This window comes from Hypomesus transpacificus, chromosome 13 (genome assembly GCF_021917145.1).
Source record: "Hypomesus transpacificus isolate Combined female chromosome 13, fHypTra1, whole genome shotgun sequence".
In the NCBI taxonomy this organism is placed as follows: Eukaryota; Metazoa; Chordata; class Actinopteri; order Osmeriformes; family Osmeridae; genus Hypomesus; species Hypomesus transpacificus.
Window position 1 is genome coordinate 7,255,265 of NC_061072.1, and position 17,889 is coordinate 7,273,153.

General features: G+C 50.8%; 2 protein-coding genes across 3 annotated transcripts in view; one reads left to right on the forward strand and one right to left on the reverse strand.

Annotated features, from left to right (window-relative positions):
- Window positions 1-5,513, forward strand: part of LOC124475838 (caskin-2-like) — a 29,579-nt gene extending 24,066 nt beyond the window's left edge. The window contains 13 exon segments of the mRNA XM_047032679.1: window positions 232-333; window positions 501-639; window positions 778-1,325; window positions 1,327-1,397; window positions 1,478-1,571; window positions 1,573-1,752; window positions 1,754-1,923; window positions 1,925-2,170; window positions 2,172-2,388; window positions 2,390-2,965; window positions 3,116-3,284; window positions 3,982-4,204; window positions 4,374-5,513. Coding sequence (XP_046888635.1) covers window positions 232-333; window positions 501-639; window positions 778-1,325; window positions 1,327-1,397; window positions 1,478-1,571; window positions 1,573-1,752; window positions 1,754-1,923; window positions 1,925-2,170; window positions 2,172-2,388; window positions 2,390-2,965; window positions 3,116-3,284; window positions 3,982-4,204; window positions 4,374-4,464 — 2,826 coding nt within the window. The 3' untranslated portion in view covers window positions 4,465-5,513.
- Window positions 5,514-6,029: 516 nt separating this feature from the next.
- On the reverse strand, window positions 6,030-17,205 carry LOC124475289 (Na(+)/H(+) exchange regulatory cofactor NHE-RF1-like). 2 transcript variants are annotated; one of them, XM_047031778.1, is made up of 6 exons: window positions 17,140-17,205; window positions 11,688-11,858; window positions 10,246-10,399; window positions 9,047-9,096; window positions 7,695-7,814; window positions 6,030-7,521 (listed from the first exon to the last, which is right to left on the reverse strand). In XM_047031778.1, exons 1-6 carry the CDS (start codon window positions 17,188-17,190, stop codon window positions 7,354-7,356), a joined length of 714 nt encoding a protein of 237 aa, XP_046887734.1. In that variant the 5' UTR covers window positions 17,191-17,205; the 3' UTR covers window positions 6,030-7,353. The 2 variants fall into 2 exon arrangements, with proteins under 2 accessions (XP_046887734.1, XP_046887735.1); XM_047031779.1 differs by lacking the exon at window positions 17,140-17,205 and adding an exon at window positions 12,080-12,183 and having other exon boundaries at window positions 7,683-7,814.
- Between the last annotated feature and the right edge of the window lie 684 nt (window positions 17,206-17,889).

The window sequence follows — 17,889 nt, forward strand, 5'->3', positions numbered from 1 at the left end:
ACCTCACCTTCAGGCGGTATCCTGCTACTCTGCTTACATAAGGTTCTATTAAGGTGATAGCTCAGTGGTGCTCTGTCATCTGCTCCACTCCTCCAGGGTGTGTGTGTGTTTAGTCACCTGCTCCACGTCAGGAACTGCTCAGGGATATGTTTGTCTCAAAATAAAACTCCTCTAACCTTCTGTTTATGTGTGTGTATTTTCATCGATGCGTGCGTATGTGTGTGTGCGCAGGACTTGACAGCCATTGGGGTGACCAAGCCAGGCCACAGGAAGAAGATCTCGACGGAGATAGGCAAGCTGAACATCCCAGAGTGGCTCCCCGACTATGTCCCCCGTAAGTACTCTGACCTCTACACGACCTCTGACCTCCAGCCACGTGACCTCTGAACTCTTCATCCAGCCACTCTTTATCGTCTCCAATGTATTTTGGGGTTCTGTCTGTCTCTCTCTTCCACTCTCTCTCCCCCTCCTTCTCCTTCCCTCATCCCCCCCCCCCCCAGTCTGACCTGGGGGCCTGGCTGGCCTGTATAGGCCTCCCCCAGTACCAGAAGACTCTGAGTGACAACGGCTATGACTCCATCCCCATCGTCAAGGACATCACCTGGGAGGATCTGCAGGAGATCGGCATCAGCAAGCTGGGTGAGACACACACACAAACACTCAAATGCAGTACGCACACACTTATATACACACACAATTCTACTACACACACACACATATGTACAGTGCACACACGTCCGGACGGTATCGGTGTATCTGACCCTGGTGGCGTCCCAGGTCACCAGAAGAAGCTGATGCTGGCGGTGAAGAAGCTGAGCGACCTGCAGCGCTCCCGTAACCATGCCGACAGGACCAGCGGCACGCTCCGCCGGAAGCCACCGGAAGCCCTGGAGCTGGTGGCCATCGAGCACACACACCCCGGCACGCACACGTACACACACCCACACTCTGACTCCTCCCACGCCCAATGCCCCTCGCCCCGCACCCCCAGGACGCTGCGGTCGTTCCAGGACAGCGAGTTGAGCGCCGAGCTGCAGAGCGCCATGGTCGGCAGGCCGGGGGGCGGGGTGGGGGAGGGGTTCGGGATCAGGGGCGGAGTCTCGGGGGCGGTAACGTCGGCCATGTCGCTCAGCCAGGAGAGCATCGGGACACGCTCGCGGGGTTCCGGGAATTCGGGGAAGTCTGGGAACTCTGGGAAGTCTGGGAATTCTGGGAATTCTGGGAATTCTGGGAGTTTTCCAGTGTGTTCTCCAGATCACCATGCTCCTCTGGCATCGGCTGGGAGGTACAGCTACTCAGATGAGAGCCTGGGACATGGAGGAGGAGGAGGTGGAGGAGGAGGGTGGGAGAGGGCAGGGTGGAGACAGACAGAGACCTTCGGAGTTGTGGAACTCCCAGTACCAGAGCCAACCCCCCCACCTCCACCAAACCACCCTTCACCCCCCTCCACCCCCACCAAACCCCCCTCCACCCCCACCAAACCCCTCTCCACCCCCACCAAACTACTCTTCATCCCCCTCACCCCCCCTCTAACCCCCAGCAAGATGCCCCGCTTCGCTTACCCTGCGGTGCCCCGCCAAACCCCGGCCCTGCCAGGCCCCTGGGCGCCTCTACCAGCCCCACCCCCTGCCCCTCTCCTCCCCCCCCTCTCCCTCTCCGCAGGCCTCCCCCTCCCAGAGGGGCTTCAGCTACCTGCACACCCAGGCAGGGCCCTCCGATCTGGGCCTGCGCGGCCTACCCAAGCCCCCAGGCTGCAGCCGAGGCCTTCCCGGGCCCCAGGGCAGCTGGCTGGAAGCGCTCGCAGAGCCTGACGCGCCACGCCGTGTCGGACGGGGAGAACGAGGACGACGAGGGGGCGGCCGACTCCGCCGCCGCGGCAACCTTGCCGTCGTACGCTACGCTGGGTCGTCGTCCGGGGCGCGGGCTTCCACCCCGGCGCCCAGCGAAACATCAGCCGAAGCCACTCCTTCGCCGTGCGTTGCCGACGCAAGGGACCGCCCCCGCCGCCGCCCAAGAGGATGAGCTCCGTGAGCGGCGGCTCGGCCGGCCAATCGGGAGGCGAGGTGGGGGTGGGGCCGGCGGTGGAGAGTGAGAGCGTGGGGAGCGTGAGGACCATCGCTGCCAGACTGGAGGGGAGCGGAGGGAGTCCCACCAAGAGGCAGGACCCTCCCCCCTCTCTCCCCCCCTGCCTCCCCCAGACATCTGCCCGTCCTGGGGCTGGCCGGCTTGAGGAGGAGCGAGAGAACGGAGGGAGGGAAAGAGGGAGGAAGGAGAGAAAGAGGTACAGAGAGACCAACAGAGGACAAGGAGAAAGGGAGGACAAGCAATTTAGTAGCAGAAAGCTCTTCGGGGACGTCCACCAACACTAGCTCCAGTGAGAACCTACCTTTTCGCCGAAGACGGGAACCTGACCATCAAGCAGAGGCCCAGGGTGGAGGCAGGCTGTCGGGGAGAGGCTGAAATCCAGCCTCAGGCTTCACCAGAAGACCCAAAGACCGGCCAGGCCTCCAAGGCTCTGGAGTTCAACCTGAAGGAGTCCGACACGGTCAAACGACGGCACAAGCTCAGAGACACGCACATGCAAGACGAGACGGGCGGAGACGACACACACTCACACACACACTCACACACACATGACCGGACCAACGGCTTCCACACACACGCCAGGGGAGACGGGGGGAGCGAGGGGGACGTCGTCAGGGTTGCGAGGCCCAGCCAGGACCTCCAGAGGCTGGTCTCCCTGGGGAGAGGCCCGAGGCCGGCGCTGGCCTCTGGACCTCCACCCAACCCGCTCAACAACAATGTCTCCATGACGACAACAACAACTACAGCTAACTCAGCCTATTCTATATCAACACCACAAACAGCTATTCGTAAAGCAGACAGTCAACTGACTCACACACTCATGTCCAAACCTGGCAACACACAGCCACACACACTCATTTCCAAACCTGGCAACACACAACCTCACACATTCACGTCCAAACCTGGCAACACACAGCCACACACACTCACATCCAAACCTGGCAACACACAGCCACACACACTCATGTCCAAACCTGGCAACACACAGCCACACACACTCACGTCCAAACCTGGCAACACACAGCCACACACACTCACGTCCAAACCTGGCAACACACAGCCACACAGACTCATGTCCAAACCTGGCAACACACAGATGAACACACATAGGCGTGTACCAGACTCTGCAGAGAAGACTGCCTCTGCTGTTCCCAGATCAGCTGCTCCTCACAAGCCACTCAGCACGTCTCCTGCCCCAGGTAACACACACACACAGTCACACATCTATACTGTACACACACACCTATACTGTACACACACATATATTCAATAGCCACACACACATCTATACTGTGTACACACATGCATCTATTCAATACACAGATACACATCTATACTGTACACACACATATATTCAATAGCCACACACACATCTATACTGTGTACACACATGCATCTATTCAATACACAGATACATATCTATGCTGTGTACACACACATCTGTGTATCTATCCTGTGTTTCCCACATCAATCAACATAAAAATAAATAAATGTTTTATAAATGTTATATTTTAAATAGAAACAGGCAGGTAAGAAAGCAAGTCTCAGGACAAGGGAACTCATTTCTATTCTTTGGTTTCTGGCAGATAGGACTTGAATGGGGTGTGAATTTTGTATAGGATGTTAAATGTATGGATTTTGGGTTGGGCGTGGGGATTTATTGAAGGTGTGAATAATATGTTATTAATATTTAATATAATAACGTTTTGTGTAACAAATTATTAAAAAAGGAAATATTTTGACCCCCCCCCCGGTCTGACACGGGTGACCGACCCCCACAAATTGCTTTTTTATCTGTTGGAAATATTGCAATCTATTCAATACACACACACACACATCTATACAAATGTGTGCACTATTCTAATACTTCTCTCCTCTCTCTGTTGGCCCTCACAGCCCGGTGCTCAGGTCTGTCTGTAAACATGGTCCAGAGTGTTGCTTTCAGCTCCCCAGCCTGCTACCCCCAGACGGAGCCTTTGGGCTGGGCCGGGGGAGCAGGAAAGGCCCAGGCTGCAGGGGCCTGCTCGGAAGTCCTGGCCCAGCAGAGGATAGATGAGACCAGCACCTCTCTGGAGGCAGCGCTGAAGGTGGTGGAGAAGAAGCTGGCCCAGGATGACTGGTAGACACACACACACTCACACACTCATATATATATATATACATATATATATACACAGTATATATACTGTATACACTCACGGTACTTATATATATATATAATATATACTGGCTTTCTCACACACATGCACACAAAGGTTCTAACACTGTGTGTGTGTTGATACTGGTAGCAGGACCGTGGAGGCAGCAGGGAACATTCTCGACGACATCGGAAACATGTTTGATGACCTGGCTGACCAGCTGGACGCCATGCTGGACTGAAGCCTTCCTGCCCCTCCTCCTCCTGCTGCCCCTCCTCCTCCTCTCAGAGAAGACCTGGTTCTAGCGGCTTCTTCAGAACGCAATATGAAAGAGATGTGTGTGTTTATGTGTGTGCATGTGTGTGCATGTGTGTGCATGCGAGCGTCTGTTCCTCTCTGTTCATGCTCCAACAACAGCAGTCGCAGGTGTGTCCCTGGGCTAAATGCATCAGTTGAAATTCAGAGGAAATTATAAGAAAAGGAGGTGTGTAGAAAGATCCACCACACACGCGCGCAGGCACACACACATTCACTCACCCCATCACACACACGCACATACACACACATGTTCTTTCTCACACGCACTCATTCACTCACACATAGGGACTTTCCCCATGAGCTTGGATCAAAGCCTGCACTACAGATATGGCATCATAACAAAAGACTCCCAGCTATACAAGGCCCTGAGATTTCATCTGTCAGGATTTGTGTGTTTGTGCGTGACACAAGTGGCATTCCTCTCATCTTATGTTTGGGGATGAATTGTTCCACCACCAAAGTGAAAAAGGGTCCATAATTTTTTACAAAACTAATTGTATAACAGTAAATATAATATTGTAATAGTTTAGCTAAAGTATATTATTGTCCTCATGTGTTGTGTCAATGGTGTCCAAGCTGAGATAGCCTCTATGTGACAGAGATAGTCTTTCATCTCTAAATGACTGAGTCATGTTTCTACTTAGCTCATTTGTACCTGAAGGAGAACTTACACTAATGTCCAAATTAGTGTCATGAAAATAGACAGAAATTGTAAATATATTAACATTTGATATTCTATATTTTATCTGTTTGGAAGTATTTTGTTCGATGTTACCGTTATAGTTATCACAATTCTGTTGTGATATTATAAGTACTCTTTAATTGTTATATTACTGAGTAAGATGTTATATATGTTGCAATATACTCCTGAATTTAAAGGAACAAAGGAAAATGCGTTCATCCAGAGCTTCTAGCAGTTCTAGAACCTTCAGACCTCCATGCTCTCAGAACATGTTGGATTGTGATTCTAGTCTGGTCAGTATACAGGAGAAACGAAGCAGTGTTTTCTGAGAGCTGTGGCCCTCAGGGAGAGAGCGAGAGAGGAGGTATCGTTTGAGACGGGGAGGTCAGATCTGGGGTTTCTCATAACGCTTCTGGAAAGTTGGACGGTTTGGAAACCGTAGCCTCAGGGCTCCTAAGAAATAGGATTTACTATAAGAACCCCCCCCCCCCCCCCACTCCTCCCCCCTCCCTACCAGTGTGACTACCAGAAACATCTCAGACAGAACAGGACTTGTCTGACCTTCATTACACCCTGAAAACATTTCCCCAGAAACTCATTCTACAGCAGCAACAACAAAACCTCCTTCCAGTTGCTTGTCAGAAGAGTTTTATAGGCTGTCTACTTGTTTACTGATAGTCTCCGGGCCTCCAGTCAGCTGTGCAGTGACACAGACACTAGCATGGCTGAATGGCTTTTCCTTTTATGTCCCTCCTTGTTCACAGTAGAGGCACACAAGCAGAACAAGATATCAGTCAAGAACACAGTTGATTCCCAAATGTTTTATTATTCCTCATCGGTGCCCTTCCAAGCAGAGAGTACAGTCGAGTACAATCGAGTACAGTAGCGTGTCCAGGGTGACCTGGAGGGCCCCCGGCGTCTCCCATGGTAACCGGGACCCCAGAGTGTCCTGTACCCCCTCGACAGACTCCTCCACAATACGCTTCAAATGACACTTTTCCTCTGATATCATTTATGTACAAATCTAATAAAAAGAAAACCTTTATGAAAAATAATCTCATCTCATGTATTTTTTCTCTTTAGAACATGCTAGGACACTGGACAGGCCAACGGTTAAGTTGTGATTGTGATAACGAGGAGGGGGGAGGGGGACGACTCCGGACACAGGTGTTCAGAAATGCTCACAGTATCATAAGAACAGCAGGAGGGTTACTCCGGAACGATCACCCGGAACTACACGGGGGTTCTAGAACCTTCAGAGTGGAGGACAAGACTTCCTGTCATGGTGACACTCGGAACGGTGGCTCTGTCTGGCTCTGTCACATGCGTGCCTGGGGCATCACTAGCACAGCCTGGTCTGTGACATCACCAATCACAAAGGTAGTCTGACAAACTTGGAACCGATATGAAAGCACTGGTAGGAGGCACACACTGTCATGCATCTGTTTGGTCATTCTGAAAACTATCCAACTGGACCTGGGATGAATGCATCACCAATATATATTGACTGTCGTGACAAAGTCATTTAAGAACAAAAGCCTTACAACCGGCCGTTTATCAGACTTCCGATCGAATAAGGACAACTTTCAAATCATACACATCTCTATTCACAATACTAAGTGGATACATTCTATCACTACATTAAATACTCATCACTTTACCCTCGTTTTCCCTGCATCCTCAAGCTTTGTATTCTGCCTGACAGAATAAATTATGCGTCAGCTTTAATCTCATCTTAATTACAATATATTTGGACATTTTAAATCATTACCCTTCAGAGCTACATGTCAACAATCTTACATAACGATGAGGACGGCCCCCTAAATTAGCAAGTGATGGCAATCACGGAATCATGAAAAACATAACACTGCTTTATGTGTTGGTTGGCAAGTGTGTGAGTGTGTGAGTGTGAGTGTGTGTGTGTGTGTGTGATAAAATATTTGAGCACAACAAAGGAGGTGGACATTCATTTACAGCTTCCTTCATGACGTCAGGCCGTCCAAAGAAAGGGGGAGAGAGACTGAGGGAGAGGCTGAGGGAGAGAGAGAAAGACAGACAGAGAGACAAAGACAGACTGAGGGAGGGACAAGAGGGATGACTGAAGGGAGATGAAGGGAGGGAAGGGAGGGTCTACAGGTTGCTGAAGAGCTCGTTCCTCTTGCTCCAGTCCATCTGAGGGGCCTTCTTGGCGGCTCGTTTCTGCCTGGCTTTCTCCTTGGCCTGCGCCAGAGACAGACCCAGATCCAGACCTGGCTCCCCGCTCTCAGCCTTCAGGCTGGGCTCTGGAGCTCTCGCCACCTAACACACACACACACACACACAGAGAAACACATACAGAACAATCAAATCATTGATTCTTCCGACTTCCAGGAAACAGGTAAGAATGTGAAGACATTAGCTCAGGGTTGGGGAGGGAGGAGTGGGGGGGGCAGAGGGAGGGAGGGAGGAGGAGGGGTCACCTGGGTTCTCACCTCCGCTGGCGGAGGGGCGGAGCTGACGACGGCAGGGAGGGAGGTGTTGGAGGAGGTGGTGGAGGACGAGGAGCTGACTGACACCTTGGGCTTTGGCTCCTCCACAGGCGCTCCGTTCACCTGCAGCACAACACACCTGAGCTCAGCCAGCCACCACAAGGAATCGGCACCACCTACCACCACCAGGGGGCAGACTGTACCACCTACCACCACCAGGGGGCAGACTGCACCACCTACCACCACCAGGGGGCAGACTGCACCACCTACCACCACCAGGGGGCAGACTGCACCAACTATTACCACCACGGGGCAGACTGCACCAACTATTACCACCAGGGGGGGCAGACTGCACCACCTATTACCACCAAGGGCAGCTCAAACACATCAACTCAGACTACCAGCTACCACCACCAGGGGGCAGCACAGGCTATACCACTGCACCACCACTTGGGGGTAGTGCACTATGCAGCCCAGCCCTGACACTCGTCACTCATGTAAGACTTCCTGGGTGTTATTCTCTGTGACCCGTTGATCAACGTCTTTTCTCGGCCATAAGGGTCATCCCTCGATCTGATTGGATGAGCTAAAGGCACAGTTGTAACTGCATGTTCACAGCCGGCTGGCTCCGCCCCCGTCAGGCGGGAGTTAATTAGCCTTGTTAGTAATCTCATGCTGGCACCAGGAATTGTGGGAGTTTCAATCCCAGGATCCTCCAGGGGAGAGAGCACACTGGCCCACTGTCCACAGCGCTGGTTGCCATGGTGAAGGGTCACTGGTGATGTCATCTCTGACAAACACTTCTTTTTTTCTCCTCTCTCTTTCTTTCCAGAATGCCATGGAGCACTAGCTGGACTCCAACCTTGCCAAAACCACTGAAACTGAGTAAATAGCTGGACTGTGTGTGTGTGTGTACGTGTGTGCGTGTGCGTGTCAGTCCTGGACAGCAGATAAACTTCTCAATGCTCGAGCTAACATTGAGCAGACCCTCCTGGTAATCGCAGGAATGTCAACAGAGGATAAGTAGGGCTTTTCCTGGGACGCTCTCTGTGGAGGACACCTAGCTAATCTTGGAGTGGAGAGTGCCAATTTCTGTGTTTGTGTATGTATGTGTCTGTTGGTGCGTGTGTATGTTTGTGTGTCTGTGTGTCTGTGTGTATAGCGAGTGAAAATGGTGAGAAAGAGGAGATATCATTATCAATAAGAACACTTTGAGCATCACGCTGCTGGCCTGAAGGGATGGACACAAATGCCATTCTCTCACACACACACACACACACACACACACACACACACACACACACACACACACACACACACACACACACACACACACACGCACACACACTCCTTACCACAGGTTTTGACGCTCCTCCATTGGTTACTGCTGGCTGAGGCAGGGGTCCTGGAAGAACAGAGAGCAGCCAGTCAGGTGACCAGTCTGTGTGTGTGTGCATGTGTGTGTACGTGTATGCGTGTGTGTGTCATAGGCATAATTCTATGGGGGAACAGGGGCACACGTCCACCTTGTATGATTATGTGGGCAATATCCATGTGACTGTTAGTACGTCTTTCTTTCCAGCTCCAAACATATCAAATCCTGGCCGGTCCATTTCCCAAATCCATTCGTCTTGCCTTACACTAGACATTAACAAAACCTATTTCTCCTGAAATCCATGTCATGCTTTCCCTATACCTTTGTACTGTTGTGCACCTTCAATGAGTGAGTTAGGAGTGCAAAATCAGACAGACATTTGGCACATATTTATGGATGGTTAATATCCAGTATTTGGCTAACATAATCCCTTAGACGAGGTGAATTTCACAAGAATTTTGAATTGGAGAATTAGTGCGCATTTCGATTGCAATACTATACAGTGGGACTTTTGACAAGCTAGCCGACAGCTACCTATACAGGCTAGCATATGTGGCTTGAGCATTTAAGAGGGTTTATTTTTGGAGGAAAAAATTGTAAATTGACAAGTTATTTTCCACAGTAAGTAACTTAATAAATTCAGTGTTTAAACTTTTACAAAATAAAAAACATTGTCCCTCAGTAGTACATGACTGTTTGACTCTCATTGCTCAAGACTTGATATTAGAATATTGTTATCCTTTAAAATGTTATCAAAATGTTTATAGCCACTATATGTTCATAGAAAAATATCTAAAATTGGGTTGAAGTTACCTCACTAGTGAGAGATCACTGGCCGCTTTGTAGTCAATTCAGGCTAGAATCATTATAGGGTAAGTATACGTTGGTTTGACGATCAGATGGAATAAAATGCCTTGTTGTGTTTGTGTTTCTTCTCAAACAAACAAGTCTGTTTGAAACAGTAACTGAACACACTTGTCAAACCCGGAACTTCCTCCCCTCTGCTTGGTTACTGTGGACACAGTTGCCATGGCCAGCCTATTCCTCCCCGTTTAATCATTACCCTCTTCAGCCAGCTGTGTGTGGGTGTAAGTTTGTATGTGTGTATGTGTGTGTATTTATATATATCTGAGTGTGTGTGTGTACATATCTGTGTGCGTATATCTGAGTGCGTTGTACCGGTGAGGTGGGCTTCGGTGGGCTGGACGTTGCAGCTCTTGAAGAAGGCTTCCGTCTCTGCGTCTACCACCAGCAGACTGGTCTCCGCCCCCCCAGTCTTGATGGCCCCAACCACCTCCGAGTGCTGCATGTCCTGCACCGCCACACCGTTCACCTGGGGGAGGGGGTAGAAAGACACATATGGAGGGAGGGCGGGACGGAGGGAGGGCGGGGCGGAGGGAGGGCGGGGCGGAGGGAGGGCGAGATGGTTGACGGAGAACGTGAGGATGGAAGGAAGGGTGTGAGGGAAAAAATGGTGGTGGGGGGGGGGGGGGGGGGGGGGGGGGGGGAGATGAGAAAAAGAGAGGGAGAGAATGTCAGCCTCCCACTACTCAGGAGCACAGTGACCCTGATTCTGGGGTTCATTAGCATGTACACATGTAGGACAGGAATGTGATGTTACAGAGGAGTAAAAGACCTCCGGTTTCTTATGTGTGAGTGTGTGTGTGTGTCTGTCTCCAGAGTCTGAGGAATTCCAGTGGGAGGTGGGGATAGTCTGGAATCTCACACACTCCCACACTCCCCGCACCAAACAACAGAGCCCTTATACACACACACACACACACACCCTTGATACCACTTTGAATGTGTATATGTGTGTATGGGGTACTTCCTATGCTAGCGTCTAAATAGTGCCTAATATGCATAAACACTGGATGTTTAATAAAATAAATAAGTCTAACACACTGCCCCCCCCCCCATCTGCCCTCCTACCTGCCCCCCCCTTCACCCCTCCTACCTGCCACCCTCCTCCCCCCAGCCCTGTTGGCCTGTTGTCTCTGCACCCCAGACAGACCGAGTGGATTACCGAGTCTTAATACCACATGACAACCTCGATAAGGAGTGTGCTGGCTGGAGTGGAGGCTGTTGTTCTCTTCATAGTACAATCAAACACACACACACACACACGCACACACACACACACACACACACACGTTCCCACTCCAGTCTGATGTAAGGAGATTACTACACACACGCCAGCTGCCAAAAAAATACCACACCTTGGTAAACAACACGTGTGTGTGTATACAACGTGCATCTGCATGTGTGTGTACGTACAGTATAAATTATATGTATGGATATAAGGCGTGTGCATATAGGATCCCTGTGTATGTACGATATGTGTGTGTGTGACCCATGTGGTCTTGTTTAACTACCTTTGCGGGGACCAACTGTCCTATAAATAATGTAAAAACATGAAAAACCTGACCTTGTGGGGCCCTTTTGCTAGACCCCCTAACTTCAAATGCTTTTTCAAGGGGTTTTAGGGTTAAAATCAGTGTCAGGGTTAGCCTTCCTTTAAAGGGTTAGGGGTTAGCAATGACCATTTTGAAAGAAAGCGAACGGTCGGGCCCCACTAGGATAGAAAAACCGACATGTGTGTGTGTGTGATGGAGACCCACCTGTATGATCTTGTCCTGGGGCCGCAGGCCTGCCTTCTCTGCAGGTGAGGCGGCGTCCACAGCTCGGATGTACTGGCCAGGCTTGTTCTTGTCACTGTGGAGGTTGAAGCCGTAGCCTGTCGATCCCTTCTTCATACGACACAGCCGGGGGCGCAACTCTGGCTTGGAGTCCTGCAGACACACACACACTTGGTCACACACCTGTTTCACATACACCTGGTCTGACCTAGAATCAGTCCCCACCTAGCAAGGTCTACAACCACACCAGACACACCTGGTTGGATCTAGAACCAGACCAGAGACACACCCGGTTGGAACAGATATAGACAAGATACAACCAACCGAAAACCACCTCAGTCTTTGAACCCAACAATCAAATAACAAGTAATTACCATGATTGTAATGGTGATTCAGTAACCTCTACAGATTAATCTCCAAAGTTCCCGAGTTTCAGAGAGAGTGAGAGCAACTTCCCTTTTCTGTCAACAACCCTGGAGTATGTGAAAGGAGGGAGGGGGAAAAGCAGAACTCTCACAGCAATGGCTGCCCCCGGAAACAACTGAGAAACACTGGTCTGTGAAACAGACCAGCACGATAAGCGACAAGAGATTTAGGTGTGTCTGGTGAGGCAGGGTTATGGTGAGGCAGGGTTATGGTGAGGCAGGGTTATGGTGAGGCAGGGTTAGGGTGAGGCAGGGTTACGATGGGACAGTGCGTGTCCACCATCAGTTAAAGTCCTATTTAGAGAACCCTACATTAAGGCAGAAGGGGAAGAATGAGCGACAGAGAGAGAGAGAGAGGGAGAGAGAGACGCCAAGATAAAGACGACCAGATAAGGCATTAAGTCAATGAAAGCCTTACGACTAGAGGGTTAGGGTGTTACCCAAGCTGTACCAGGACAGAGAATGCGTCATCGACGACTCAAATACAGCCCTCATACAGCCCTCCTCTCTGTGTCTCTAGCCAGGTGATAACCCTGCACACAGCCCTCCTCCATTTCTCCACATGATAATCTCTCATTCAGCCCTCTTCCCTGTGTCTCTAGCCAGCTGATAACCTCAGACACAGCCCTCTTCCCTTTGTCTCTAGCCAGCTGATAACCTCATACACAGCCCTCTTCCCTGTGTCTCTAGCCAGCTGATAACCCCACATACAGCCAGTCTTATCACGCTCTGTAGTTAATCATTACCAAGCGTTTCACTCTTTAACAGCGACCTTTGTCCCTCTCGCCCTGCCCAGGGTGTCTCGCCAAGTCTTTCCGACGAATCCAGCAGTTTATGAAATCCCAAGATAGTTCATGATTGCTTAAACAGAACAGAAACATCGACGTGCTTTGCTGCTTCTGCATGTGTCTGCATGGTTCTGGCTGGGTCAGTCTGGTTCTGCCTGGTACATCTCAGTGGTAGAGCATTTGACTTCAGATCAAGGGGTCGCAGGTTCAAATCCCCCTGTCACTTTGGATAAGAGCTTCGGCTAAAGTACCTATTGAAATTATATCACACATTGAACACATGCAGCTGGTTAAAGTGCTGATGGAAGTAGGTCAAGACTATCTTATCTTCCTGCCCATAAAATAATGACACTGCAAATACGATAAAAACGATCTCTACCCTAATGGGCATCGACGACACACACCTCCAGCCAGGTGAGTCAGCGCCTCCTGGTGACGGCCATCTTGGACCCCTTCTACACAGTCTGTTCACGGCGGAAATGTTGGGCCTTCACGCCGCCTCACAGTTCGGCATACGAGGTATGAACAGTCATCGTTGTCCCAGCATGAAGCCGGCAGCGGAGGTAGACACAGAGCCAAATCCTGTCTGTGTGAAAGAGAGAGCTGGCATGGAGGGACGACACACACTAGCAACGGCGTAGACGTCACACCTATGATTCTAAAACGCCGGCATGCTCTGTAGCATCACTCGGGGCGGCGTTATACTGGCTTTGTTTGGTTCTGTGTGAGCAAGCAGCGCTGGCATGATGAGGGTCTTCTTTAAGGCGATGTCACAGAATTTCTGTGGAGGGTATGTGGTTGGGCCCATCCTGGCCTCTGGCAGAAACCGCGTAGCCACCTAGCTCTCTAATCCTGTTAGCTCACTGTGGGGGAGGAGACTCTGCCATGGGCTTAGAGGAGAACACCGACACATATCCCCCTCTCTCTCTCTAGATCCTTCTATCTCTCTCTCTCGTGCTCTCTTTCTATCCCTCTCTCTCACCCAATCGCTCTCTCTTGCTCTCTCTCTATCCCTTTCTCTCCATCTATGTCTCCCTCCATCACTCTCTCTTTCAGAGCCAGTTCAGTTAGCCCTTGAGGGTCAGAGAAGGACTTGATGAACGTGTGCCAAGAGAAAAGTGTAAAGTGATAATACCTCTCTCTCCCCTCCCCTCTTACTCGCTCTCTTTCTCCCAACCTCCTCTTTCTCCCCACCCTTCTACCTGACAGACAGACAGAGAGAGAGACAGACAGAGAGAGGGGGGAGGCATCTCTCTGGAGCTGGTGTTTAGGGCCCATCCAGGCCTCCAGGACAGCTGGCTGGAGATCAGGGGCTCAGCCCTCTCTCTCTCCCCGGGACAAAGGCTGTCATTGTCAGCCGGCGAGGCCTCCCAGGGCCCCCTGAGGGCTGGAGCCTGGGCGATGAGACAGGAACCGGCAGGGGGGCTGGAGGAACGGAGGGAGAGGAGGAACAGGGGGGAGGAGAGGAATTCAAGGCGGTGTGTCACCTCCTCTCTTAAACTAGGGGAAAAGTCAGATGAGGTGAACTGGTCTGTCCAGCATGTGGAGCCGGTCAATAGGAGTGTCTCTGCGGTGTGCATTACCTCCAGCAGTGTCTTCCTCCACATTACTAAAACCTGCGGTTCCTGCTCTGCCTTCTACATGCACCACTGATATGTGGCTTCTATATGATCTTTTATTTTCATACAACACGGCCTGGCTGCTGAGAGACTCCATGTCCCTCACACTTCCTGTGTGTGTGTGTCCACTTCCTGGAAGCGGTGTTGTGTGATTGGCTGAGACGTAGATGATCGCAAACGAGCGTCCATGAAACTGCAGGCCTCACCGGGCTGCACGCAACAGCCATCTGGCACACTTCAGTCTGAGAGGGTGTGTGTGGTGTTTGTGTGAAGGGGTGGGGGTGCACAGAGCACTGCCTCCGTGATCCAACTGTAGTTTAGATATTATTATTGTTGCACTGGTAGCTGACATGTTGGTACTTAGAGAGTCCTAGTTCTGATCACACTCCCAAGTGCATCCATACACACACACACACACCTGTCCTCGCCGTGGAACAGCTTAGTCTGAAACATCACTCTGGCTCCCCTGCCTACTCTAATTTCACTATCTATCACTCTCCATGCCTCTCTCTACCTCTCTCTCTTTCGCTCTCTTGGCCTCTCTCTCTCTTGGCCTCTCTCTCTCTTGGCCTCTCTCTCCCTTGGCCTCTCTCTCCCTTGGCCTCTCTCTCTCTTGGCCTCTCTCTCTCTTGGCCTCTCTCTCTCTTGGCCTCTCTATCTCTTGGCCTCTCTCTCTCTCTCTCTTGGCCTCTCTCTCTCTCTTGGCCTCTCTCTCTCTCTCTTGGCCTCTCTCTCTCTCTCTCTCTTGGCCTCTCTCTCTCTCTCTCTTGGCCTCTCTCTCTCTCTTGGCCTCTCTCTCTCTCTCTTGGCCTCTCTCTCTCTCTTGGCCTTTCTCTATCTCTTCATGCGTTGAGAGCATCATGCCGGAAAACCACAAAGTTCATAATGATGTGAACATCTCTACTGAGCCAGCAGTTAAAACCAGAAAACAGAAGAAGTGAGAGACATGGGTGGGGCAGGGATAGAGAAAAAAGGGGGTGGGTGGAGGATAGAGGGGGAGGGGAATAGGGTCACAGGTCTGTAAGCGGGCGGGGTAGTGTTTGGTACGCGACTGAAGATTATGTCTGGTCTTAGAGTGACAGAGGGGAACCTTGAGGATGAACTAGTAGATAACTAGGAGTGAACATCCTTGAACTTCACACTTTCACAACAGCTCTGATAATCATCCACCAGGAGACTGCCAGCCTAGCACTGCATGCCCCACCTGACAGGAAGTCAACAGAGATGAACCCCACATAACAGGAAGTTAACAGAGATAAACCCCACAGGAGTCAACAAAGAGAGATATAGAAAGACACAGGTGACGTCAGTACATCAAGGTTATGTATGTGTGTGTGTTTGTGTGGTCCCTCAGACTTAGTCAACAGTGTTAACTTGTATGTGGAACAGACAGTGTTTAAGAAACAGGCTCCTCAACTCCTCACCCCTCCTCACCCCCAAGGCCTGTTCTGACTCCTCACCCCTCCTCACCCCCCCAGGCCTGTTCTGACTCCTCACCCCTCCTCACCCACAGGCTTATTCTGATAATATGATATACATACATACTGTCAAATACAGTATGATAATATCACACAGACTGTTCCTATCTACCATCTTTTCTGTCTGTCGCTCTACAAATACAGGCTGACAAAACACCCGCCCCACGGGCTGTGCCCGTTTTCGACAGCGACAGGACTCCCCGTCACTATGGCAACGCGTTACAGAGGACAGGAAGTGGTTTCTGCTGATCGTGGAGGTGTTCCTCCATCCATTCTGGGGTTGGCTTCAACTGCCAGCTGCACTGCTCAAGCCACCTGCCAGTGTGTGTGTGTGTGAGTGTGAGTTTGAGTGTGTGTGTGCGTTTGAAAGAAAGTTTGTATGCGTGTGAGTATGTGTGAGAAGGACTTTATCTAAACATGTGTGTGAGTGTGTGTGTGTAGTTGTGCCTGCGTGCGTATAAGTGCTTGTGTGTGTACACACAGTGCCTCTAACCAAATCAGACAGCACCACTGCCTAGCCGGTTTCCCCTCCCTCCCCAACACTGACATGTCTGAACATTTATGGTACAACAAACTCTCTGCCTATGTCACGTACCCCTGTGGCATGCAAAACACACAAACACACACAATAGCACAAACAATGGCTGTCTGGTGAATGACAGACGTCTATGGACAGGCCGTTTAGCTGCATTACTTCTGAAAGGCTCTCAAATTCATTGACAAAGACTGGTACATAACAAGCCATTCACTCTTTCTCTTTAATCTCTCAGGCTCTCGCCCTCTCGTCCCTCTCCTTCGCACACACACACAAACATTCACGTGCTTCAAAGCTACTCTCATTATTACTTGCACTAAATGCAGTTATAATCTCGGCCATGCCCCAGATTATGAATAAATCTTCCAGATTCTCTTTATTTCTGAGTGAAAGTGCCATTAGACTGATTTGAGGTTGCCGCCTCTGGCTGGGACCCACAGAGAGAGCTACACCGGGATACACTATCGCAACTCAGTCTGTTTTCCTGTTACAAAAGGGTTCTAAGAGTGTGTGGAGAGAGGGTGTGCATATGTTTGTGTGTGTGTGTGTGTGTGTGCATGTATTCTTAAGGTGATTTGAGTTCTGTCACCATCAGGTAGTCACCACATGGAACCAAACATACAGGTCTCCATGGAAACATACGGTAATAAAGACTGCAGGAGGTTTGTCGAGGTGTGGAGTCCAGGTTTAATCACCGACTGACTCACGCGGGGTCTCTGCCCGTGCTGTTTGCCTTGGGCTCGTCGTCGCTACGCCCAGATCAATGAAGTCGAGCGGATCGACGGTCCTCCTGCATCCCCTGCCGAGAGCGGCGATAAGATGAGGTTTCAGGAGGGCTAGGCGAGCAGGCGCGTGTCATTTGGTGCGTTGGTTTGACGCACCATTAATTCCTGTGTGTGCGTGTGCTCTGAGTCGGAGGTCTAAGGTTCTCTCCCACCCCATCCCTCTAACCCCTCCCCCTTTCTTCCCCCAACCCCTCCCCCCCCTCTTTCGACCCTGGTTAGGGCGGTTAAGGAAAACAGGAGTCGGGCTAAGGTAAGCACCTAATGAGTGATCGTCTGTAAAAGAGTGACAACACAGCTGCTGAGTGGTACAGTCCTGCCTGCTCTCTGTCCTGAGGGGAGGGTGGAGAAGAAAGGAGAGAGAGAGAGAGAGAGAGAGAGAGAGAGAGAGAGAGAGAGAGAGAGAGAGAGAGAGAGAGAGAGAGAGAGAGAGAGAGAGAGAGAGAGAGAGAGAGAGAGAGAGAGAGAGAGAGAGAGAGAGAGAGAGAGAGAGAGAGAGAGAGAGAGAGAGAGAGAGAGAGAGAGAGAGAGAGAGAGAGAGAGGAGGTTGCAGATGC